This window comes from Spermophilus citellus, assembly GCF_964194105.1.
Source record: "Spermophilus citellus genome assembly, chromosome: 2".
In the NCBI taxonomy this organism is placed as follows: domain Eukaryota; kingdom Metazoa; phylum Chordata; class Mammalia; order Rodentia; family Sciuridae; genus Spermophilus; species Spermophilus citellus.
In genome coordinates this window covers 243,433,310-243,461,029 of record NC_138183.1, presented here as the reverse complement: position 1 = coordinate 243,461,029, position 27,720 = coordinate 243,433,310, and the positions used below count along the sequence as shown (strand labels likewise).

At 40.4% G+C, this 27,720-nt stretch overlaps 1 protein-coding gene and 1 pseudogene across 2 annotated transcripts; both read left to right on the top strand.

Moving 5' to 3' along the window:
* Window positions 1–1,282: 1,282 nt before the first annotated feature.
* Window positions 1,283–2,116, top strand: LOC308641186 (olfactory receptor 5B12-like; the record flags this gene model as incomplete). The annotated part of the gene is made up of 1 exon (XM_081279498.1): window positions 1,283–2,116. The coding sequence occupies one exon, from the start codon at window positions 1,283–1,285 to the stop codon at window positions 2,114–2,116; it is 834 nt and encodes a 277-aa protein (XP_081135624.1).
* A 24,000-nt stretch (window positions 2,117–26,116) lies between these two features.
* On the top strand, window positions 26,117–27,090 carry LOC308635001 (olfactory receptor 5B12-like; annotated as a pseudogene). The gene has a single exon. The product of its transcript is annotated as an olfactory receptor 5B12-like (transcript).
* The last annotated feature ends 630 nt before the right edge of the window (window positions 27,091–27,720 follow it).

Sequence of the window (27,720 nt, the reverse complement as noted above, 5' to 3'; positions counted from 1 at the left end):
GCTTTCCTTAAGATTGTCAAAGTCTGGACATTCAATATGGTTAGCTGAACATTCTGCAGTAGCCAAGAAAAGCTGAGATAAGCTGAATAATGGCTCCAATGGCTTTATTTGAAAATGTTGGTCTCATGGTTCTCAAAGAACTTTCATGTTCATTATCACATACAAGCCTAGGAAGGGGAGGGACAAACTACTTTCAATTTGGATCTCCTCAGCAAGAAGGGCTGCATCATCCATGTTATGAATGTGGCGGTTTGTTAGTCCAGGAGAGATGAAAAGCACTCAGTCTTCACATTTAGAAGTGTCTCTTGGGCTGAGAGAACCTCTCATGCTGTAACCACAGCAGCACTGTGAGCTGGCACCTGAGCAGCCCAAGGTCAGTGCAAGCAGATACACCAGATGGCTTGGTAGAGGACACAGAGTTTCTAGGACAGAACAAAAGGAACTCTACTATCTTCCTAGTCTACCTCCCCACAATTAAAGCAAAGATATAGCCAATGGCAGGAAATGGAAAACATCAGTATATGTAAAAATAACAATTGTGACATAAAAAGGAAAGCCATAAATGCTTGATTCAACATTTTGAAAAACTTTTTCTACCATTTGTATGCACCAAATGACACCAAATCACCACTAAGTATGTGTCTATATTTTATGAACACTCTATAAGGACCTTCATTTAAAAGGAAGTTCCAATTTAGGACCCTCGTGAATTACAGTTAAAAACAGGAGTGTCCCTAGAGCAGAGCCACAAGTCATTGTATATGTTCAGTTATTATAAACATGTTGGGTATAGAACTTTCAAAGAATAGAAGTCCATTTGAAAGTTTTGCTCATGTCACACACCAGAGATTAACCAAATATTTTGTAGACTGGGCTTTCTGCTGATTAAATTTTCTGTGTTTATTTTGGACTAGTGTGTTTGCAACATAATCCAAGTAGTGATGAAGACTCCAAAGTGCTTTGTTATGACAAAGAATGCCAGACACCATAAAAGCTGAAATGAGCCCTATTGTCAAATAAGGAATGCCAGGAGAGCCACAGTCAGCAAAGACCTTCCACACCTACCTGTACCACTTTCCATGACAAGAAAGACCTCCCTCAACCAACCTGTTGCTAGCATTAAGTCCACCTCTTTCACAGACTCCTCCAGGATCAGGAAGCTATACATAAGCAATAAGCAGGAGTCCCTGGCCACACTTAGCTCTCATGGTGGTGCACAACTTGATAGATTTGATTTCTCATCTTGTTACATCCTTCTCATGATCATTCCCAACTGACTTTGATGGAAAATATCTCAGAAGTGACTGAATTTATTCTGGTGGGGTTAACAGATGCCCTCGAGCTACAGGTCCCCTTATTTATGGTCTTCACCCTCATCTACCTCATCACTCTGGTGGGGAACCTGGGCATGATCCTGTTGATCCTGCTGGACTCCCGTCTCCACACTCCCATGTACCTTCTCCTCAGTCACCTGTCTCTGGTGGACTGCGTTTATTCTTCAGCTATCACTCCCAAGGTCATGGCGGGGTTTCTCACAGGAGATAAGATCATATCCTACAATGCTTGTGCAGCCCAGATGTTCTTCTCTGCAGCCTTTGTCACTGTTGAGAGTTTCCTCCTGGCCTCAATGGCCTTGGATCGCCATGCAGCCGTGTGTAAGCCCCTGCACTACACCACCACCATGACGAGCACTGTGTGTGTCCTGATGGCCACCGCCTCCTATGCCTGTGGGCTTCTGCAGGCTTCTGTCCATGTAGCCTTCACATTCCATCTCTCCTTCTGTCGTTCCAATGTGGTCAATCACTTTTTCTGTGACATTCCCCCACTTTTGGCTCTTTCTTGCTCTAATATCTATACAAATGAGATTGTGCTTTTCACTTTGGCAGCATTTGATACTTTTTTCACACTTTTGTTAATTTTGAGCTCTTACCTGTTCATTTTGGTTGCTATCCTGAGGATGCATTCATCTGAGGGACAGAAGAAAGCCTTCTCCACCTGTGGGTCCCACCTCACAGCTGTTTCCATCTTCTATGGAACCATCGCCTTCATGTACTTACAGCCAAATTCCAGTCACTCTATGGACACAGATAAATCGCATCTGTGTTCTACACAATGACCATCCCCATGCTGAACCCCCTGGTCTACAGCTTGAGGAACAAAGAGGTCAACAGTGCATTCAGGAAGGTTGTTGGAAAAGCAAAGTCCTCACTAGGCTTAGTCTGTTAATTGTGTATTGCTTGCAAAAAAATTTTTAAAACATTCATTGGGCATCTAGTGTTTAATAATATTATGTAATTACAATTATTTCTTTTCTTTCATTTCTCTGAACTTTTCTTTAACAATGTGAATTTTTCTCTTCATGATTTGGAAATATAATTAGGTTTTAGGAAAATCTGCATGTCTTTTTTTCAGAAATAAGATGCCGCTCCCAGTTTAAGAGCCAGATTCTAATCCTAGATACAATAGGATCCCTCATTATAACACACAATTAGAATTAAGACCTTTGCATATAATATTCATATGTATATGATATCAGGCTTATGTTTTTAATTCTTAAAATGCAAAATAACATTATGATTCACATATACAGCATAGAGCCATAGTTCAGATGTTTGTGCATCTAAGAATCACCTTGTAAGATTGTCACAGTACAAAATACCAGGATATAATTCAAAATAATATCATTATATATTCCTTGTAAAGTCCATAAATTCACAAGATGATCACTCCTTATCTGCATTTGAGCATCAATATAACAGAAAGCCCAATAAAGACTTTGAATAATTAAAAATACCATAGAACCAAATCTATTTCTTCTGTCAATTTCAGATATCAGAAACAGAGCTCAGAGAACAGAGTTTATTCCAAATATATTGATATTTAATCCTTAGCTGAGTTCTACATAGTATCATGTCTACCAAACTTATTGTATAACAATATGTTCTATTGTAGATGCTTCTATATGTTTTTAAATAAAAATGACAAATTTGTAAAATTGGGAGTTTATGTCTACAATATTTCCAGGAGTAGAATTAGGAGAAAGAGGAAAGGGAAGGTTTTTCCCCACACTAGCAGCTGGAATACTACCTTCTCACAAGGTGCTGAGGGTCAAGATCAACAAATACAGGAAATTCTCTCAGGTGTGATACAAAGAAAAGAAAGAATATTGTTGGTCACTCAGAGACATGCAATCTGGTACGATCAAAATCACAACCAAGACTGTTTCCTATTTTAAAAAGCAAACTCTGGAACTAAAATGAAAGGGGAATTGTAAGTGTAAGAAGCACTGGCATGAGTTCATACTTCACACCTCTCATCTTTCACTGGGCTCAGATTATTTAATGAAACCTTAAAATGCTTGCTTCATTCAGTTAATGAAATGTAATAGGAAGTTAAATGATGAGAAAATATGTGATTGGTGGTTACACTAGTGAGGAAGTGAGTGAATGTGTGGGAGCTAGGGAGCTGAGTCTGAATACCTGAATCAGCACCAAATTGGATGTGTTAATGACCGATCACCGGATTCAAGGGCTCCTTGTTTTATGTGCCTAGGGGAATGACTTCTGTTAATCCAATTTACAACATTCTCTCTTTGTTTGCCCATTGTTATAAATACCAGGCATGTTTTCACTAACTAAACCCAAAGCCCATATCTAAGGATGTAACCCACATGGCAACCTGCAGGCTTATGGAGCATCATGAAATTCAAAGAGTAGAACATGATCAGTGCAAATCAAACCAACAACCGTCAAGATTAGGATGGCCAATACTTTTAGGAAAACTTGTAATTGTGAAAATGGAGTAAGAGGAAATGGACCCCACTCTTCTGTGTCCATTGGGTCAGCAGCCAGATGGAAGCTGAGGGCATGAGGACTGATATTTTTCTAAAGCATTACCATATGTTACACATAGTGTTAGATGCTGACAATAAGGATATTTATTTCTCAAAAAGACCTCACAAATGTGGCTGTCAGTCCATGCAAAGCCAGATCAAAGAACATAATGTTTCCTCTGAGGAACTCTCAATGGGAAGACAAATATATAGAAAAGAGATTACCAGCTGCCTAACAAACATAAGAATACTGATTCATGAGTTCTCTCTAAAGAAGTCACCTCAAACTGTACTAATTTAATAATGAAGAATAAAGTCCCCAATATGGTGCAACATGTACAAATTGTGTAATTACTCTGTGTCTCTGTTTCTCTGCTTTTATTATGTGCACAATAATGCTATCTACTCCATGGGGTTGGGTGGCCTTTAGTGAATAGGTCATATCAAGTATTTAGTACAAAGCTGGTCCTTCTGTAAAGAAATAAATGTGTGTTTATTACACCTTTAGCAAAGGAATGAAGAATTGGACCATGTCATCCCTCTATTACACTCTATTACTGTGCTGCCTCAGTGTTTTTCTCTACTTCTTTATATTAAAATATTTTTCAACATGGACCTGCAGACAGGCCTATACCTATCCACCTAGGGACACATTCCTGAAGGCAAGAACCTTCTGAGGAAACCAGAATAGGGACAAATTGCTCCATCCCTTTAAGATAATCAGTAAGAAATTTTTAACTATCTGATCACAGAAACAGAATCATCTCAATTCTTCTCTGTGTTATCCAGGAAATGTGTTGACAACCCTGACCTTTTTTGTGCATCTCATCAACCATACTAAAATACTCATAGAAAAAAATCCCTATAAATAATCACATAAGTGATATTCTTTATGTTATCATTAAACAGGCAAATAATTTTGGATGTTTTGATTGGATTAAACATTGTTGATCAGGGAGTTAAAAGTTTAACTAATTCAAGTCAATTTATTGTGTCATGCTTTGGTATTTTTAATCAGGGACAAATTAATTTCCATCAGTAGTTGCCTATGAAACATCTGATACAAAGTAATCAGAAAACTCTTCTTCCACTGCATTAAACATATACAATAGCATAGCATATATTAATAAATTTGTAACTGAGCTCAAATATCATTTTCAAATTTGTTGTCCAGAGAAATACAAATAATTATAAATGAGAGATGAGTCTGTGATTTACAGAGCATAGAAATAAAGAAACTACTGAGCCCTTGATAATAATTGTCTCTCAAAAAAAAAGGAGTATACACACTCAGGATAGATTTCCTAGGGAAAAAGAGCATGGAATCTATATTGATTCCTTCCAGTGACCAGAAGCCTTATTTTGTTTGTCTCTTTAACCTTTAACTAAAAAAATAATAAATTGGATTATTCACTTGTGAAAAAAAAAACAGAAATAAACTACCACTGACAAAACTGACTCACTAATATAAGAAATGTGAGTATTAATATTTTGGGCCATTAAATCTGCAAAAGAAATAGACATAGATCTCTTCTACATTAATAAAAAAATAGGTTTTCATGAAATGAATTTTCAAATAATTAAGAGTATGTTAAATGTAGGAGATTCTACCCATGAAAGTCAGGAAATATAAGGAACAGAATCAACCAGACCCAAGAGAAGATACATATTGTATCTCAAGAGAAATAAATAATAGTGCAACACACAAACATTAAAACTAAGATTCTTAAAATATTCATGAATTATGAAGGAATTATATGAATTAAACAAGAATAGACAATAAATGGAAGAAAAACAAGTGCTCATTAATCATTATTGGATGTTGTTGTTGTTGTTGTTGTTGTTTTAAGCACATAAAAGCCCTGGATATAAAGTTTAAATTATCAAAAAAGTACAAAATTTTAATAGATGGGTTAAACATCAACCTAAACAAAATTGAAGTCAGAATTAGCATGTAGATATTAATTTTAAAAATATTTAAAATACTCCTTTAATAAAAGAGATGGAAAGATTTAAAAGTATTTTTATTTTTTTAAATTTATTTATTTATTTTTATTGGTTGTTCACAACATTACAAAGCTCTTGACATATCATATTTCATACATTAGATTCAAGTGGGTTATGAACCCCCAATTTTACCCCAAATGAAGATTGCAGAATCACGTCGGTTACACATCCACAATTTTACATAATGCCCTATTAGTAATTGTTGTATTCTGCTACCTTCCCTATCTAAAAAGTATTTTTAAAAACAAGCAGAGGGCTGGGGATGTGGCTCAAGCGGTAGCACGCTCGCCTGGCATGCGTGCGGCCCGGGTTCGATCCTCAGCACCACATACCAACAAAGATGTTGTGTCCGCCGAGAACTAAAAAATAAATATTAAAAATTCTCTCTCTCTCCTCTCTCACTCTCTCTTTAAAAAAAAAAAAACAAGCAGATCAGACTGAGAAGCTCCAACATAGACCTATAAGAAATTAGAGAAGGAAAACTTTGTGATACATGGAAAAAAATATTCAAAGTAATTAAATCAGACTGACATCAGACTTTCCATCGAAATCTATAGAAGTCAACAGAGAGTGGAGTCACATCTGTAGTATTCTTTTTGTAATATGTCCTTTTCTGATTTGGTATCATGGTGATACTGCTTTTATAGGATAAATTTGGGAGTATTCTTCCCTTTTCCATTTCATGGATTAATTTAAGAGGCATTGACATCTTTGTCAAGAATCAGGTGACTATATCTGTGTGGGTGCATCCCTGTCTTATCCTCAATCCCATTGGTCTATGTGTCTATCTATGCCAGTAATATGTTGATTTTATTATGATAGCACCAGAGTACAATTTGAAATTTAGTAGTTGATACATTCAGCATTGTTCTTAATGCTTAGAATTATTTAGACTAGTCTAGGTTCATTGATTTTCAAAATGAATTTTAAGAGTTTATTTCGAGATTCTCGAAGATGGCGGCGATGGGAGAGCAGCACCCCAGTGAGCCGCGTCACTATGCCGGAGAAAGACGAGGTAAAACGGCTGAAGGCTACCTTGGTGGGAATTTCCAGTGAAATTGAGGTGCTCCAGAATCTAGAGGACAGATTCCCAGCGCACGGGATTCGGCTCCAGGGGCTTGGTCACGGGCGATTTCTCCGCACAGAGGGTAGCAGTACCTGGTCGGCGGACCGCCCCGCGGATGGAGTCTGGGGCGTGGCGCTAGTTAGCGGCGAGGTACCAGAGCGGGATTACAGCAAAGCGGATTCTGGAGGCTCCTGCCAGCGGCGCACTGGCCGCGCTGAGTGCTGAGTTCTGGCCTTGAGACGGAGGAGAGAACCGGTCCAGTTCGATTCCCGACACCAGTCGGAACACGGAGGAGGTCAGCAGCCGCCATCTTTGAGAGCTGATGCAATCATCCCTGTTTTCTACTGATCTCAGCTCATTCAACTACGGAACAGGTGATTCCAGGCTGGTATTTGCCTGCGTCTCGCAGACAGATCGCTCAGGCTCGGGACTGGAGATCCTGAGGAGAATACTCTTCGGGGCTCACCCCTGGCAAGGCGGGCGCCGGACTTTGAGCGGCCAGATTCTAGCTCCCCGGGTTGCTTTGGCCCAGGGCGGGGGATCCTTCGGGGACTCCGGGCTGAGGCCAGTTACAAGTGGATTGTGCGCTGAGGGGGTGCGTGGCTTGGACTCCCGGAACAGTTTTGGCCCGGGGCTAGGGAGCCCGCGGGGACTGAGTCTTTGACCCTGCCCCTGGCGGAGTGTACACTGAGCTGGGAGAGGTTGGAGCGGCCAGGCTCGGGCTCCTGGGGCTGCTGGGGCCTGAGGCTGGGGTAACTCTGTGGAGCCTGCTCCTAGCAGAGTGTGGCAGGGTTCGGAGAGGCTGGGTTCTGGATCCCGTAGTTGCTTGAGCCTAGGGCCGGGGAAACTGCAGGGACCGCGAGCTGAGGCCAGCTACAAGTGAAACTTGCGACGAGGGGCAGCGGGACTCTGACTCCAGAAACAGTTTTGGCCCGGGGCTGGGGAGCCCGCGGGAACTGCGTCTTTGACTCTGCTCCCAGCGGAGCGTGCACCGAGCAGGGAGAGTCTGGTGCAGCCAGGCTTGGGCACCGAGCAGGGAGAGTCTGGTGCGGCCAGGCTTGGGCTCCCGGGGCTGCTTTGGCCTGGGGTTGGAGAACCCGCGGCGGTTGCTCTGTGGAGCCTGCTCCTAGCAGAACGTGGCGGGGACCGGAGAGGCCAGCTCCTGACTCCCGAAGCTGCTCTGGCTCAGGGTTGGGGACCCTACAGGGACTGCTTCTTGGTCCGGGTCCTGCTGGGTGCTGCGGGGGCCTGGGGTGCAGAGTACAGCTGCCACCTGCGCCCAGAGCAGCCTAAGGGACCCACCGGTGTGGTATCACGACACCCCAACTGCAGCTGGGGCCGAGGAGAGTAGCCGCCCACGCCTGGAACAGGACCAGCGACCCGACGGCAGGGTAGCCAAGTCACCCCACTTGGAGTGGAGGCCGTGAAGAGCCGCCATCTGATCCTGCAAGGTAGGCAGACCTGCGTCCCACTGGCAGGACAGGCTCGGCAGCCTGCCAGTGTGGTGGACAAGTAGCATCGAGGCAGTCACATCACACTGGTTAGAGTGGGGGTTGAACAGAGCCACCGCCAGTGTCCGGAAAAGGCCCAGCGACCCGTTGGAGAGGCAGTTAGGTACCCCCACTGGGAGTGGAGGCTGAGCAGAACTGCCGCCCAAGCCCGCAAGGTAGGCAGATCTGAGACCCACCGGCGGAACAGGCTTAGAGGCCGACCAGCGTGGTAGACACGTCACACCAATTGGAGTAGGGGTGGAGCAGAGCTGCCGCCCACATCCGGATCAGGACCAACGATCCGAGGACGTGGTAGGAAAGTCACCACAATTGGAGTGGGGGCAGAGTAGAACAGCCACCCGTGCCCGCAGGGTGGGTAGACATATGACCAACCAGCGTGGTAGATAAATCATTCTAATTAGAGGAGGAGCACAGCCACTACCCGCCCTACAAGAGATATCCCAACTATACAAGAGCAATATAAATAAATAGGGGGAAAATTTCAAAAACAAAACAGTTTCACCAAGCAGAAAGAAACACAAGCAATATGAAAAGACAAGGAAAGAAAGGTCCACAAGCAATGCAGGTCAACTCAACTCTAGAAGAGGTAATAGCTGCAACAGATGGCATGTCAGATAAAGAGTTCAGGATATACATGCTTCAAATGATCTGGAGTCTCAAAGAAGACATGAGACAGCAAAATCAGACAATGAAAGATCACATTGACAAGGAACTACAGAAACAAATCCAGGAAGTAAAATATCAATTTCACAGGGAGTTAGAAGTAATAAAAAACAAACAAATAGAAATCCTAGAAATGCAGGAAGCAATAAACCAACTTAAAACCTCAATTGACAATACTACCAGCAGAATAGATCACTTAGAAGATAGAACATCAGACAATGAAGACAAAGTATTTCAACTTGAAAAGAACATAGACAGCTCAACAAGACTGCTAAGAAACCATGAACAGAACATTCAAGAAATATGGGATAACAGTAAAAGACCAAACTTAACAGTCATTGGGATACAGGAAGGCACAGAGCTCCAAACCAAAGGAATAAACAATCCATTCAATGAAATAATACGAGAAAACTTCCCAAACTTGAAGAATGAAACAGAATCCCATATCCTAGAAGCCTACAGGACGCCGAAAGTGCAAAATCATAAGAGATCCACACCTAGACACATTATAATGAAGATGCCCAACATACAGAATAAGGAGAGAATTTTAAAAGCTACAAGAGAATGAAAGCAGATTACATTTAGGGGCAAACCAATCAGGATAACAGCTGATCTCTCAACACAGACTCTGAAAGCTAGAAGATCCTGGAATAACATATTTCAAACACTGAAAGAAAATGGGTTCCAACCAAGAATCATGTATCGGGCGAAATTAAGCTTCAGGATGGAAGATGAAATTAAAACCTTTCACGATAAACAAAAGTTAAAAGAATTCGCAGCCAGAAAACCATCTCTTCAAAAAATCCTTGGCAAAACATTACAGGAAGAGGAAACTGAAAATAACATTGAAAACCATCAGTGGGAGGTAGGACAGTAAAGGGGGGAAAGTAATCAAAGAGGAAAACTAATCAGGTTTAGTAACATAAATAAACAAATATGACTGGAGGAACAAACCAAATCTCAATAATAACCCTAAATGTTAATGGCTTAAACTCACCAATTAAGAGACACAGGCTAGTCGAATGGATTACAAAACAAGATCCAACAATATGTTGCCTACAGGAGACGTATTTGATAGGAAAAGATATACATAGACTGAAGGTGAAACGCTGGGAAAAATCATTCCACTCATATGGACTGCGGAAACAAGCAGGAGTGTCCATACTCATATCAAACAAAATAGATTTCAAGCCAAAGTTAATCAAAAAGGATAAAGAGGGACACTGCATACTGCTCAAGGGAACCATACACCAACAAGACATAACAATCATAAATATTTATGCCCCAAAAAATGGTGCAGCTACGTTCATCAAGCAAACTCTTCTCAAGTACAAGAGTCTAATAGACCACCATACAATAATCACGGGAGACTTCAACACACCTCTCTCACCACTGGACAGATCTTCCAAACAAAAGTTAAATAAGGAAACTATAGAACTCAACAACACAATTAACAACCTAGACTTAATCGACATATATAGAATATACCACCCAACATCAAGTAGTTACACTTTTTTCTCAGCAGCACATGGATCCTTCACAAAAATAGAGCATATATTATGTCACAGGGCAACTCTTAGACAATATAAAGGAGTAGAAATAATACCATGCATCTTATCTGATCATAATGGAATGAAACTGAAAATCAACGATAAAAGAAGGAAGGAAAAATCATGCATCACTTGGAGAATGAACAATAGGTTACTGAATGATCAATGGGTTATAGAAGACATTAAGGAGGAAATTAAAAACTTCTTAGAGTTAAATGAAATGACAGACACAACATATCGGAATCTATGGGACACATTGAAAGCAGTTCTAAGAGGAAAATTCATTGCTTGGAGTGCATTCCTTAAAAAAAGAAAAAACAACAAATAAACGATCTCATATATCATCTCAAAATCCTAGAAAAAGAAGAGCAAAACAACAGCAAAAGAAGTAGAAGGCAAGAAATAATTAAAATCAGAGCTGAAATTAATGAAATTGAAACAAAAGAAACAATTGAAAAAATTGACAAAACCAAAAGTTGGTTCTTTGAAAAAATAAATAAAATCGACAGACCCTTAGCCACGCTAACGAAGAGAAGAAGAGAGAGAACCCAAATTACTAGCATACAGGATGAAAAAGGCAATATCACAACAGACACTTCAGAAATACAGAAGATAATCAGAAATTACTTTGAATCCTTATACTCCAATAAACTAGAAGATAGTGAAGGCATCGATAAATTTCTTAAGTCATACGATCTGCCCAGATTGAGTCAGGAAGATATAGACGGCCTAAACAGACCAATAACAATAGAGGAAATAGAAGAAACTATCAAAAGAATACCAACTAAGAAAAGCCCAGGACCAGACGGGTATACAGCAGAGTTTTACAAAACCTTTAAAGAGGAACTAACACCAATACTTTTCAAGCTATTTCAGGAAATAGAAAAAGAGGGAGAACTTCCAAATTCATTCTACGAGGCCAACATCACCCTGATACCTAAACCAGACAGAGACACTTCAAAGAAAGAAAACTATAGACCAATATCTCTAATGAACCTAGATGCAAAAATCCTCAATAAAATTCTGGCAAATCGGATACAAAATCATATAAAAAAAAATTGTACACCATGATCAAGTAGGATTCATCCCTGGGATGCAAGGCTGGTTCAATATACGGAAATCAATAAATGTGATTCACCACATCAATAGACTTAAAAATAAGAACCATATGATCATCTCGATAGATGCAGAAAAAGCATTCGACAAAGTACAGCATCCCTTTATGTTCAAAACTCTAGAAAAATTAGGGATAACAGGATCATACCTCAACATTGTAAAAGCAATCTACGCTAAGCCCCAGGCTAGCATCATTCTGAATGGAGAAAAATTGAAGGCATTCCCTCTAAGATCTGGTACAAGACAGGGATGCCCGCTCTCACCACTTCTGTTCAACATAGTCCTCGAAACACTGGCCAGAGCAATTAGACAGACGAAAGAAATTAAAGGCATAAAAATAGGAAAGGAAGAACTTAAATTATCACTATTTGCAGACGATATGATTCTATACCTAAAAGACCCAAAAGGGTCTACAAAGAAACTATTAGAGTTAATAAATGAATTCAGCAAAGTGGCAGGATATAAAATCAACACGCATAAATCAAATGTATTCCTGTATATCAGCGACAAATCCTCTGAAATGGAAATGAGGACAACTACTCCATTCACAATATCCCCCCAAAAAATAAAATACCTGGGAATCAACCTAACAAAAGAGGTGAAAGGCCTATACAATGAAAACTACAGAACCCTAAAAAGAGACATAGAAGAAGACCTCAGAAGATGGAAAAATATACCCTGCTCATGGATAGGCAGAACTAACATCATCAAAATGGCGATATTACCAAAAGTTCTCTATAAGTTCAATGCTATCCCAGTCAAAATCCCAACAGCATTTCTTGTAGAAATAGATAAAACAATCAGGAAATTCATATGGAATAATAAAAGACCCAGAATAGCAAAAACAATGCTAAGCAGGAAGTGTGAATCAGGCGGTATAGCGATACCAGACTTCAAACTATACTACAGAGCAATAGTAACAAAAACAGCATGGTACTGGTACCAAAACAGGCGAGTGGACCAATGGTACAGAATAGAAGACACAGTAACCAATCCGCAAAACTACAACTATCTTATATTTGATAAAGGGGCTAAAAGCATGCAATGGAGGAAGGATAGCATCTTCAACAAATGGTGCTGGGAAAACTGGAAATCCATATGCAACAAAATGAAACTGAATCCCTTTCTCTCGCCATGCACAAAAGTTAACTCAAAATGGATCAAGGAGCTCGATATTAAATCAGAGACACGGCGTCTGATAGAAGAAAAAGTCGGCTATGATCTACATACTGTGGGGCCAGGCTCCAAATTCCTCAATAGGACACCCATAGCGCAAGAGTTAACAACCAGAATCAACAAATGGGACTTACTCAAACTAAAAAGTTTTCTCTCAACAAAAGAAACAATAAGAGAGATAAACAGGGAGCCTACATCCTGGGAACAAATCTTTACCCCACACACTTCAGATAGAGCCCTAATATCCAGAGTATACAAAGAACTCAAAAAATTAGATAATAAGATAACAAATATCCCAATCAACAAATGGGCCAAGGACCTGAACAGACACTTCTCAGAGGAGGACATACAATCAATCAACAAGTACATGAAAAAATGCTCAACATCGCTAGCAGTCAGAGAAATGCAAATCAAAACCACCCTAAGATACCATCTCACTCCAGTAAGATTGGCAGCCATTAAGAAGTCCAACAACAACAAGTGCTGGCGAGGATGCGGGGAAATGGGTACACTTGTTCATTGTTGGTGGGACTGCAAAATGGTGCAGCCAATTTGGAAAGCAGTATGGAGATTTCTTGGAAAGCTGGGAATGGAACCACCATTTGACCCAGCTATTCCCCTTCTCGGTCTATTCCCTAAAGACCTAACAAGAGCGTGCTACAGGGACACTGCTACATCGATGTTCATAGCAGCACAATTCACGATAGCAAGATTGTGGAACCAACCTAGAAGCCCTTCAATAGATGAATGGATTAAAAAAATGTGGCATTTATACACAATGGAGTATTACTCTGCAATAAGAAATGACAAAGTCATAGAATTTGGAGGGAAATGGATGGCATTGATGCAGATTATGCTAAGCGAAGCTAGCCAATCCTTAAAAAACAAATGCCAAATGTCTCCTTTGATATAAGGGGAGTAACCAAGGACAGGGTAAAGACGAAGAGCTTGAGAAGAAGATTAACATTAAACAGGGATGATAGGCAGGAGGGAAAGGGAGAGAGAAGGGAGATTGCATGGAACTGGAAGGTGAGCCTCAGGGTTATACACAATTACATATAAGAGGAAAGGAGGGGTAGGAGAAAAATTATATAAGTGGAAGAAATGATTCATAGTAGAGGGGGTGGAGAGAGAGAAGGGGAGGGGAGGGGAGGGGAGGGGGCATAGTGGAGAATGGGATAGACAGCAGAATACATCAGTCACTAGAAAGGCAATTTGTAAATCAATGGTAATGTAACTGATGTGACACAGCAATCTGTATACGGGGTAAAAATGGGAGTTCATAACCCACTTGAATCAATCTGTGAAATATGGTATATTAAGAACTATGTAATGTTTTGAACAACCAACAATAAAATTTAAAAAAAAGAGATTATTTCGAGGTCTATGAAGAATTACATCAGCATTTTGGTGGATATTATACTAAATCTGTGAAGCATTCCTGGTGGTATAAATCATTTGCCTTTCTTATCAGTGAGCAAAATAGACATCTATATAGTACTGGACAACATCTGCATTCACATGGGAAAAGAACAAAAGACAGAAAACCTACTCTTGCAAATATATTTTCTAGCAGTCTTAATCCATCAGTGGGGGCAAACTTTTATCACCTAAAAACCTCCCCTAAATTCCTACTTTCCAAACACCATGGCATTTGTGGTTATGTCGCCAGCACTGGGACTTGGAGTGAAAATGCAAACCATTCCAGTTGCCATTTGACCCAGCAATTCAACACTGAAATGTGTACCCAAGAGAAATGAAAACAGGCCCACACAAATATTATATACAAATGGTATCATTTTAAGAAGTAAATGGTAGGAAAAATGTTCATCCACTGATGAATGAAATAAATAAAATATGATAAATATTTACAATGCAATATTCAACAATAAAAGGGAAGAGAGTGCAAATACATGCACAAAATGGATAAGCATGAAAACACTCTAAATGAAGAAAACAGTATAAAATAACCATGACCACGTCATGTGATTTTATTTATATAATATGCCCATTCTAAGCTACTCTATAGAAACAAAATGTAAGTGATTGGTTTCCTAGGATTAGGTAGAAATGTAATGAAACTATACCAGGAAGATTCTAGACGTTTGAGAAAAAGTTAGAGGTGAGAAAGATTGCATGAGATCCTCACTTCACTGAAGCCAGAGACTTTATCAGCAATTTTATTTCATTGCCTAATATGACTGTGGCACAGCTCATAAGTTCAGGGTCTCTTTTGCAGATGTTGAAGATGTTCTTGAATTATTTTTCAACTGTCATAAAACTCTACATACGCATTTAAAATTGGTGATTGTTCTGCTCTGTTAATTATATTATGACAAGGTTCTTATGTAAACAAAAAAAAAAGAGTGTGTATAAGGGGACTAGTTCCCAAAAACTTATCTGAATTTTTTTAAAGATTTTTAGTTTATTATATATGATATTAGGTAGAATAGATTTTGTCACATACATAAACAAATAAAGCCAATACCCCAACGATTGATTGAAAAGGACAAGAATTTTTTCTTACTTTGCAACTAGGTGCACATCACATGGTGTCTAGGACAGTTTTGGTCCTTCTCAACATGCTCACTCAAACACCCAACCCAATGGGAACTTGGTCTCCTGGAGCTCCTCCCTTGGGAGCAGAGACTCCTCAGCTACTCTGGTGGAATGAAAGACAATAGATTGGCTGTGCATAGATTTCACTACACCTCGACTCAGGAATGACACACACTGGTGATTCCCTTGTCCACTTGATAGAGAAGGTTGATGGCTCTGTCAACTTCAAAGATTCAGAGAAATGGAGGAAGTCGATGTAGTATTTCAGCACTACTATTTTTCTTCCACTTCCAAAATCAGTTTTAATCAGTGATAAAGTGGAAACACTTTAGCTTCTTCACTTCTTCATACATGTTACATATCAGGTTTAGATTTCTATATCTCATTTCACCTGCATGCTTCTCTTGTGAGAGGTAAAGAATATTATTACTATATTTTCCCAATTGATATACTCAAGTTTCTTAACACTAATTAATTGGCCAAGTTCAAAGAGTGAAATAGGTGATAGAAGTAGAATTTGAGTTAATACACATGGCCTCACAATTCTAAATCACAAAACTACACTTGACTGCATTAATTAAAGAGATAGTTCTACCTCAAGCAGTGGGATTAGAGGTGGAAAAAAATGGAGAAGAAAATATGGATACATTCTTAAATTTTAAAAAGAAGGATTAACTTATTTCTCCTATTTATCATAACACAATTGCACAGTAGAGTTGCTATTACCTAATATAACATATTGCATGTATTAAATCACCAAAATGCATTTTGAATGATCCCACAATAATGAAAAAAGACAGATATTTAAGATGAGGGATGTGCTCTTACTCTGATTTGCATGATGGTCTTTATACATATATAGTATGTATATATGGCATAAATGGGAATATTACATACTTACAAAAAATTGTATAAAATGAGGGCAGAAATAACCCCATACTACCTCTGCAGTGGAAAGACAAATAGATATTTTGTTTAAAAAATAGTCTAAATGAAAGAAAAATTATACCAGGAAGATTCTAGACCTTTGAGAAAAAAGCTAGAGGTGAGAAAGATTGCATGAGATCCTCACTTCACTGAAGCCAGAGACTTTATCAACAATTTTATTTTATTGCCTAATATGACTGTGGCGCAGCTCATTGACTGATTGGGCCCTTGTTCCTCTAAGATTTTATCCCCTGTGTCCTCACAAGCACTCTCAGCCAAAATGCACACACCACCCTCTGCTAGCTCCAGACAGGGTCAAGTTAATGAGTCCATGTGGGAGTAGAGGTCTTCAGAGATCTCTGCTCTTGTGGCACTGTTTTTCCTGAGACTCCTGTGGAAAGCTACATCTCTGCTTGATATCTGCAAGAGCACAGCCCACATTATGTGCCACAGCACAGAGCTCCATGGGGGTGGGGGGAATGAGACTCTTCTGCTTTTGCAGATGTGGACTTTCACACAATGATCTAGATACCTTTTCATCTGTTCCCAAACAAAAGTAAGTATTATGAAAACTGACAATCATTTCTCAGTAGAAGTCTAAGGGCAATAAAATGCCTATCTATTTTTTAAAAATGGAAACAAAATAAAAGGGAAATAACACCAGGTATGGTAAACAGCAGCAGCACAGGCAATTATTGTTGGTCTCCTCACTCCTAGTCTTCTGCTCTCCTCCCTATAGCGATGCTCAGTGGCATCCAGGTATTCACACCCACTACCTTGCCTTGTACTAATAGTTGGGGTGATGGGGTCAGACTCAAGGGGAAAACACACTCCTCAGTTTCTTGCCTTTTGAATGGCTATAGGAGTACCGGTGCAGCAATTACATCTGCATTTGTCAACTTCAGGGGTTGTGGCTCCTGAAACATCTCCTGGACCACCTGCATGGTTAGACTGCTTTCATTAAGAATGTCAAAGTACAGACATTCAATATGGTTAGCTGAATATTCTGCCATAGTTGAGAAAAGCTGAGATAAGCTACGTAATGCCTCCAAAGGCTTCTTTTGAAAATGTTATAGTGTCGCTCTGCCCTCTTCTCTCTTTCTTCCCTCTCTGCTCTCTCTCTCTTTCTCTCTGCTCTCTTCCTCTCCTCCCTCCTCCTCTCCTCTCTCACCTCTCTGCTTCTCATTTTCTTCCCCTTCAGGCAGCCCCCCCCCAATAAATCTCTTGATTGAAGAAAATGTTAGTGTCATGTTATCAAAGAACTTTTATGTTTATTATCACGTAAGAACCCGGAGGGAGGGACACATTACATTCACCATAGCTATCCTCAGAAACAGGGGCTACATCATCCCTGCCTTGAATGTGGCAGTTTGTTAGTCCCGAGGAGATTAGGGTCACTCAGTTTGTCAGTCAGATGTGTCTCCTGAGCTGAGAGGACCTCTCATGTTATAATCACAGCAGCACCATGAGCTGGCACCTGAGCAGCCCAGGGTCTGTACAACCAGATGCACCACAAAAGATGGCTTGGTAGAGAATACAGAGTTTCTAGGACAGAGCAAATGGAACTCTACTGCCTTCTCTGTTCTACCTGCCCAGAATTAAAGCAAAGATATGGGCAATGGCAGGAATGGAAAACATCAGTATACAGGATAATAATGATTGTCACATAAAAAAGAAAGAAATAAATATTTGCTTCAACATTTTTTTAATTTTTTTATTGGTTGTTCAAAACATTACATAGTTCTTGATATATCATATTTCACACTTTGATTCAAGTGGGTTATGAACTCCCATTTTTACCCCGTATACAGACTGCAGAGTCACATCAGTTACACTTCCACTGATTTACATATTGACATACTCATGTCTGTTGTGTTTTGCTGCCTTTCCTATCCTCTACTATCCCCCCTCCCCTCCCCTCCCCTCTTCTCTCTCTACCCCCTCTACTGTAATTCATTTCTCCCCCATGTATTATTTTTCCCTTTCCCCTCACTTCCTCTTGTATGTAATTTTGTATAACCCTAAGGGTCTCCTTCCATTTCCAAGCAATTTCCCTTCTCTCTCCCTGTCCCTCCCACCTCTCATCCCTGTTTAATGTTAGTCATCTTCTCATGCTCTTCTTCCCTACTCTGTTCTTAGTTACTCTCCTTATATCAAAGAAGACATTTGGCATTTGTTTTTTAGGGATTGGCTAGCTTCACTTAGCATAATCTGCTCTAATGCCATCCATTTCCCTCCAAATTCTATAATTTTGTCATTTTTTAATGCAGAGTAATACTCCATTGTGTATAAATGCCACATTTTTTTATCCATTCGTCTATTGAAGGGCATCTAGGTTGCTTCCACAGTCTTGCTATTGTGAATTGTACTGCTATGAGCATCGATGTAGCAGTGTCCCTGTAGCATGCTCTTTTTAGGTCTTTAGGGAATAGACCCAAAAGGGGAATAGCTGGATCAAATGGTGGTTCCATTCCCAGCTTTCCAAGAAATCTCCATACTGCTCTCCAAATTGGTTGCACCAATTTGCAGTCCCACCAACAATATACAAGTGTACCCTTTTCCCCACATCCTCGCCAGCATTTGTTGTTGTTTGACTTCATAATGGCCACCAATCTTACTGGAGTGAGATGATATCTTAGGGTGGTTTTGATTTGCATTTCTCTGACTGCTACCGATGGTGAGCATTTTTTCATGTACTTGTTGATTGATTGTATGTCCTCCTCTGAGAAGTGTCTGTTTAGGTCCTTGGCCCATCTGTTGATTGGGTTATTTGTTATCTTATTGTCTAATTTTTTGAGTTCTTTATATACTCTGGATATTAGGGCTCTATCTGAAGTGTGAGGAGTAAAGATTTGTTCCCATGATGTAGGCTCCCTATTTACCTCTCTTATTATTTCTTTTGCTGAGAAAAAACTTTTTAGTTTGAGCAAGTCCCATTTGTTGATTCTAGATATTAATTCTTGTGCTATGGGTGTCCTATTGAGGAATTTGGAGCCCAACCCCACAGTGTGTAGATCGGAGCCAACTTTATCTTCAATCAGGCGCAGAGTCTCTGGTTTGATATCAAGCTCCTTGATCCATTTTGAGTTAACTTTTGTGCATGGTGAGAGAAAGGGAATCAGTTTCATTTTGTTGCATATGGATTTCCAGTTTTCCCAGCACCATTTGTTGAAGATGCTATCCTTCCTCCATTGCATGCTTTTAGCCCCTTTATCAAATATAAGAAAGTTATAGTTTTGTGGGTTGGTTTCTGTGTCCTCTATTCTGTACCATTGGTCCACCCGCCTGTTTTGGTACCAATACCATGCTGTTTTTGTTACTATTGCTCTGTAGTATAGTTTGAAGTCTGGTATCGCTATACCACCTGATTCACACTTCCTGATTAGCATTGTTTTTGCTATTCTGGGTCTTTTATTTTTCCATATGAATTTCATGATTGCTTTCTCTATTTCTACAAGAAATGCCATTGGGATTTTGATTGGCATTGCATTAAACCTAGAGAACTTTTGGTAATATCTCCATTTTGATGATGTTAGTTCTGCCTATCCATGAACAGGGTATATTTTTCCATCTTCTAAGATCTTTTTCAATTTCTCTCTTTAGGGTTCTGTAGTTTTCATTGTATAAGTCTTTTACCTCTTTTGTTAGGTTGATTCCCAAGTATTTTATTATTTTTGAGGATATTGTGAATGGAGTGGTTGTCCTCATTTCCATTTCAGAGGGTTTGTCGCTGATATACAGGAATGCCTTTGATTTATGCGTGTTGATTTTATATCCTGCCACTTTGCTGAATTCATTTATTACCTCTAATAGTTTCTTTGTAGACCCTTTTGGGTCTCCTAGGTATAGAATCATGTCATCTGCAAATAGTGATAGTTTAAGTTCTTCTTTTCCTATTTTTATGCCTTTAATTTCTTTCGTCTGTCTAATTGCTCTGGCCAGTGTTTCAAGAACTATGTTGAACAGAAGTGGTGAGAGAGGGCATCCCTGTCTTGTTCCAGATTTTAGAGGAAATGCCTTCAATTTTTCTCCATTCAGAATGATGCTAGCCTGGGGCTTATCATAGATTGCTTTTACAATGTTGAGGTATGTTCCTGTTATCCCTATTTTTTCGAGAGTTTTGAACAAAAAGATATACTGAACTTTGTCGAATGCTTTTTCCGCATCTATCGAGATGATCATATGGTTCTTATTTTTAAGTCTATTGATGTGGTGGATAACATTTATTGATTTCCGTATATTGAACCAGCCTTGCATCCCAGGGATGAATCCTACTTGATCATGGTGTACAATTTTTTTTTATATGATTTTGTATCCGATTTGCCAGAATTTTATTGAGGATTTTTGTGTCTAGGTTCATTAGAGATATAGGTCTGTAGTTTTCTTTCTTTGAAGTATCTTTGTCTGGTTTAGGAATCAGTGTGATGTTGGCCTCGTAGAATGAATTTGGAAGTTCTCCCTCTTTTTCTATTTCCTGAAATAGCTTGAAAAGTATTGGTATTAGTTCCTCTTTAAAGGTTTTGTAAAACTCTGCTGTATACCCATCCGGTCCTGGGCTTTTCTTAGTTGGTAATCTTTTGATGGCTTCTTCTATTTCCTCAATTGATATTGGTCTGTTTAGGTTGCCTATATCCTCCTGACTCAATCTGGGCAGATCATATGATTTAAGAAATTTATCGATGCCTTCACTATCTTCTATTTTATTGGAGTATAAGGATTCAAAATAATTTCTGATTATCTTCTGTATTTCTGAAGTGTCTGTTGTGATATTGCCTTTTTCATCCTGTATGCTAGTAATTTGAGTTCTCTCTCTTCTTCTCTTCGTTAGCATGGCTAAGGGTCTGTCGATCTTATTTATTTTTTCAAATAACCAACTTTTAGTTTTATCAATTTTTTCAATTGTTTCTTTTGTTTTGATTTCATTAATTTCAGCTCTGATTTTAATTATTTCTTGCCTTCTACTACTTTTGCTGTTATTTTGCTCTTTTTTTTCTAGGATTTTGAGATGATATATGAGATCATTTATTTGTTGGTTTTTTTTCTTTTTTTAAGGAATGAACTCCATGCAATGAATTTTCCTCTTAGAACTGCTTTCAATGTGTCCCATAGATTCCGATATGTTGTGTCTGTGATTTCATTTATCTCTAAGAATTTTTTAATTCCCTCCTTAATGTCTTCTATAACCCATTGATCATTCAGTAACCTATTGTTCATTCTCCAAGTGATGCATGATTTTTCCTTTCTTCTTTTATCATTGATTCTCAGTTTCATTCCATTATGGTCAGATAAGATAAATGGTATTATCTCTACTCCTTTATATTGTCTAAGAGTTGCCCTGTGACATAATATATGATCTATTTTTGAGAAGGATCCATATGCTGCTGAGAAAAAAGTGTAACTGCTTGATGTTCGGTGGTATATTCTATATATGTCAATTAAGTCTAGGTTGTTAATTGTGTTATTGAGTTCTATAGTTTCCTTATTCAACTTTTGTTTGGAAGATCTGTCCAGTGGTGAGAGAGGTGTGTTTAAGTCTCCCATGATTATTGTATGGTGGTCTATTAGACTCTTGAACTTGAGAAGAGTTTGTTTGATGAACATAGCTGCACCATTGTTTGGGGCATATATATTTATGATTGTTATGTCTTGTTGGTGTATGGTTCCCTTGAGCAGTATGTAGTGTCCCTCTTTATCCCTTTTGATTAACTTTGGCTTGAAATCTATTTTATTTGATATGAGTGTGGACACTACTGCTTGTTTCCAAAGTCCATATGAGTGATATGATTTTTCCCAACCTTTCACCTTCAGTCTATGTATGTCTTTTTCTATCAAATGCGTCTCCTGTAGGCAGCATATTGTTGGGTCATGTTTTGTGATCCATCTACTAGCCTGTGTCTCTTGATTGGTGAGTTTAAGCCATTAACATTTAGGGTTATTATTGAGATATGGGTTATCCTTCCAGCCGTATTTGTTTATTTATGTTACTGAATATGGTTTGTTTTCCTCTTTGATTATTTTCCCCCCTTTACTGTTCTACCTCCCACTGTTGGTTTTCATTGTTATTTTCCATTTCCTCTTCCTGTAATGTTTTGCTGAGGATTTTTTGGAGAGATGGTTTTCTAGCTGCAAATTCTTTTAACTTTTGTTTATCGTGGAAGGTTTTAATTTCATCTTCCATCTTGAAGCTCAATTTTGCTGGATACACAATTCTTGGTTGGAACCCATTTTCTTTCAGTGTTTGAAATATGTTATTCCAGGATCTTCTAGCTTTCAAAGTCTGTGTTGAGAGATCAGCTGTTATCCTGATTGGTTTACCCCTAAATGTGATCTGCTTCCTTTCACTTGTAGCTTTTAAAATTCTCTCCTTATTCTCTATGTTGGGCATCTTCATTATAATGTGTCTAGGTGTGGATCTCTTATGATTATGCACATTCGGCGTCCTGTAGGCTTCTAGGATTTGGGATTCTGTCTCGTTCTTCAAGTCTGGGAAGTTTTCTCAAATTATTTGATTGAATAGGTTGTTTATTCCTTTGGTTTGGAGCTCTGTGCCTTCCTGTATCCCAATGACTCTTAAGTTTGGTCTTTTAATGTTATCCCATATTTCTTGGATGTTCTGCTCATGGTTTCTTAACAGTCTTGCTGAGCTGTCTATGTTCTTTTCAAGTTGAAATACTTTGTCTTCATTGTCTGACGTTCTATCTTCTAAGTGTTCTACTCTGCTGGTAGTATTCTCAATTGAGTTTTTAAGTTGGTTTATTGCTTCCTGCCTTTCTAGGATTTCTGTTTGTTTTTTATAACCTCTTTCTCTCTGTATAGTTGATCTTTTGCTTCCTGGATTTGTTTATGTATTTCATTGTTGAAGAGATCTTTCATTGTCGGATTTTGCTGTCTAATGTCCTCCTTGAGACTCCAGATCATCTGAAGCATGTATCTCCTGAATTCTTTATCTGACATTCCATCTGCTGCAGATATTACCTCTTCTAACGTTGAGTTGACCTGCATTGCTTGTGGTCATTTCTTTCCTTGTCTCTTCATACTGTTCGTGTTTCTTTCTGCTTACTGAGACTATTGTGTTGTTGAATTTTCCCCCTATATATTTGTATTACTCTTGTATAGTTGCAAGGTCTCCCACGCAGGCGTGGGCAGGGGCTCTGCTCCTCCTCCAATTGGGGCACTGTGCCTACCACATCGGCAGGCCGCTGGGCCTGTTCTGCTGGTTGGTAGCAGGTGCGCCTACCTTGCAGGCGTGTGGGGCGGCTCTGCCACTCCCAGGTTGCTGGGCCTGACCTGCTGGTGGGTTGCAGGACCGGCTACCTTGCAGGCGCGGGGGGAGGGCGCACACCTATTTGTATTTAGACAGTTACTTGAAATGGAGGATGTAATGCTTGGGATGAAAGTTGGGGGGAAGGGGAAGGTAGGTGGTCTTGAAAAGAAAGAAGGAGAGGGAGATAGATAGCATAGAGGAGAATGGAAAGAGCAGTAAAACTTGGAAGGGGAGAGAGAGAGGGAAAAGGGAGAGAAAAAATTAAAATGAAATAGGAAATAAAATTAGTTCTTAGAGATCCATTTTCTTCTCTTCCCATAGGCAAAGCTGTGCCCTCCGGGCTGAGTTTTGCCCTCAATGTGTCAACAGCAATCCCTGTAAGGCGGTTCCTGGGAGTCTCTCAATCCTGTTGGTCCAGAGCCGTTTCACTTCTACGGCCCCTCCTCCCCTTCCTCCTGCCAGCCAGCCAGGTCCTGCTCTCCGGAGGCAGTTCCCCTAGGATTTGGTTATACTTTCAGCCCCACCGGGTGCTCTATTTCCCTAACTACTGAGCACTCTCGCTGTCATTCATCTAAGCCCCAGTGCTGTGGAGCTGTAGTCTGGGAGTCAATTGTTTAATTTTTCCGGACCCCTTTGGTGGGCACACCTTCGGAATCTGGCAGCTAAGACCATTGGTGTCGCTGCTGGTGGTAATAGGAGTTGGGGGTCGAGGATCCCCTCTACTTCCCTCAGCCCCTACAGTCACAACCACACTGCTGGCGGTAGGAGGAGTTGGGGGTCTGGAGTGTCCTCTGTTTCCCTCCGCCCCTACCATCACACCCTCTCAGTTCGCGGTTGGGGGAGTTGGGGGTGGGGAGTCTTCTCTGCTTCCCTCTGCCCCTACAGTCACACTCTCGTCACTGGCAGTAGGGGGAGTTGGGGGTCGAGAGTCCTTTGGCCCTTATGGTCATGCCCACGGAGAGATTTTGAAGTTTCCCGGTTGTTTGTATCTGGTGTGGGTGGGAGTCACACACCTGCTAAAGTAGATTCCGCTGGGAAGGAATCTCTTTGGCCGAACTTTGGTGACTTCCCCTCTCTGCTATGGTGGGCCCCTGGCTCCTTGCCGGAGTGTCCGAAGGGAGGGGTGGAACAGGCTTGTCTCTGGTCTGACACAATCTCTGGTTTTAGTTCCCAGTTCACTATTTCGTAAAGGTTTGGTTAGATTCCCTTCACGCTGTCTCGGGGGGGAGCCATTCGCTGGGTGGGCGGGGCTCTTAGTAGAGCCAGGAGGGCACGGGCTGTCTGCTGGGCCAGGCGGGGACACTTCTCGCTGGGCCGGGCCGCCGGGGGCCGCCTGTAGAGCCGGGCAGCTGCGGCCGCGTGGCTAAGATCCGGGCGGGCGGGGTGGCCGTTCGCAGAGCAAGAGCAGGGCCTCCCCGGGACAGCAGTATGGTGGGTGCCATCTGCTGGTTCGGGCGGGCCGCGCCACTCTGGGCCGCTGGCCGCTTGCAGAAGCGGCTGGTGGCTGCGGGACTCGACCTCCGCGCCCGCGTGGCCGGCCAAGATCCACTTGTCTGGGACAAACTGACACTTCTAATAAACCTACCAATTCCCGGCAGGTCCTCTCTTAACGGAATTTTGCTAGAAGTTCCTCAGTAGGTAGACTGCCGCTGTTCCAATGGGTCTTTCTGATCCCATTAATGTGGAGACATTGGAATCACTGCTTCCTCGCTGGTGGCCATGTTGGGTCTTGCTTCAACATTTTGAAAATTTTTTTCCACCCATTTTGAGGCACCAGAAGACATGAAGACTTCACTAAGCATGTGTGGATACATTACAAACACTCTATGGGGAACTTTGTTTACAAGGAAATTCCAATTTAGGAGGCTCATGAATTAGAGATAAAAGCATGAGTGTCCCTAGAGCAGGGCCTCAAGTCATTGCATATTTTCAGCTTATTATAAACAAGTTGGGGAGAAACCTGTCAGACACTGGATATGCATTTGACAGATTTTGCTAGCATCATACACCAAAGAGTAACCAAATATTGTCCAGATTGGACTTTCTGCTGATTAACTGATGTGTGTATATATTTTAGAAAAGAGTATTACCAACATATTCCAAGTAGTGAAAAGGACTTCTATATGCTTTATTATCATGAAGAATGCCAGACATCAGAAAAGCTAAATTGAGCCCTGTAGTTGAAATGAGGACCTCCAGGATAACCTCAGTCAGCAATGACCTTCCAAACCCATTTATAACACTTTCCGTGAGAGGAAGGACCTCCTTCAACCAGCCAGAGCCCAGCCTTCAGTCCAGCTGCTTTCACAGACTCCTGCATGGACAAGAAGCTACATATGACCAGGAGTCCCTAGCAACACTTCAGCTCTCGTGGTGGTGCACAACTTGAAAGATTTGTCTGTTCATCTTGTTAAGTCTTTCTCAAGATCATTCCCAACAGCTTTCATGGAAAATAAATCAGAGCTGACTGAATTTATTCTGGTGGGGTTAACAGATGCCCTCGAGCTACAGGTCCCCTTATTTATTCTCTTCACCCTCATCTACCTCATCACTCTGGTTGGGAACCTGGGCATGATCCTGTTGATCCTGCTGGACTCCCGTCTCCACACTCCCATGTACCTTCTCCTCAGTCACCTGTCTCTGGTGGACTGCGTTTATTCTTCATCTATCACTCCCAAGGTCATGGCGGGGTTTCTCACAGGAGATAAGATCATTTCCTACAATGCTTGTGCAGCCCAGATGTTCTTCTCTGCAGCCTTTGTCACTGTTGAGAGTTTCCTCCTGGCCTCGATGGCCTTGGATCGCCATGCAGCCGTGTGTAAGCCCCTGCACTACACCACCACCATGACGAGCACTGTGTGTGTCCTGGTGGTCACCGCCTCCTATGCCTGTGGGCTTCTGCAGGCTTCTGTCCATGTAGCCTTCACATTCCAGCTCTCCTTCTGTCATTCCAATGTGGTCAATCACTTTTTCTGTGACATTCTCCCACTTCTGGCTCTTTCTTGCTCTAATATCTACACAAATGAGATTATGCTTTTCACGTTGGCAGCATTTGATATTTTTTTCACTCTCTTGGTCATCTTGAGCTCTTACCTGTTCATTTTGGTTGCTATCCTGAGGATGAATTCGTCTGAGGGACAGAAGAAGGCCTTCTCCACCTGTGGGTCCCACCTCACAGCTGTTTCCATCTTCTATGGAACCATCGCCTTCAGGTACTTACAGCCAAATTCTAGACACTCCATGGACACAGATAAAATGGCATCTGTGTTCTACACAATGACCATCCCCATGCTGAACCCCCTGGTCTACAGCTTGAGGAACAAAGAGGTCAACAGTGCATTCAGGAAGGCTGTTGGAAAAGCAAAGTCCTCACTAGGCTTAGTCTGTTAATTGTGTGTTGCTTGCAAAAAAAATTTTAAAACATTCATTAGGCATCCAGTGCTTAATAATATTATGTAATTACAATTATTCCTTTTCTTTTATTTCTCCGAATTGTTCTTTTACAATTTGAATTTTTCTCTTCATGATTTGGAAATATAATTAGGTTTTAGGAAAAGTTGCATATCTTTTTTTCAGAGATAAGATACTACTCCCAGTTTAAAAGCCAGATTCTAATCCTAGATACAATAGGATCCGACATTGTAACACACCATTATAATGAATTTCTTTGCAGGTAATACTAATATGTATATGATATCAGGCTTATATTTTCAATTCTTAGAGTGAAAAATAACAACATGATTCACATATACAGCATAAAGCCACAGTTATCATATGTTGATGCCTCCAAGAATCACTTGAAAGATTGTCATAGTGCAGAGCACCAAAATCTAATTCAAATCATATTACTCTAAATTTGTGTTAAATCCATAAATCCATAGTATGAGTGCTCATTATCTGCATCTGCTTGACTCTGGAGCTTCGATATAAAAGAAGGTTCAATGATATTTAACCATGCAATCAAATCTATCTCCTCTGTCAATTTCACATATCAGAGACAAAGTTCAGAGCAAGAATTACTTCCAAATATATCAATATTTAATTCTTAC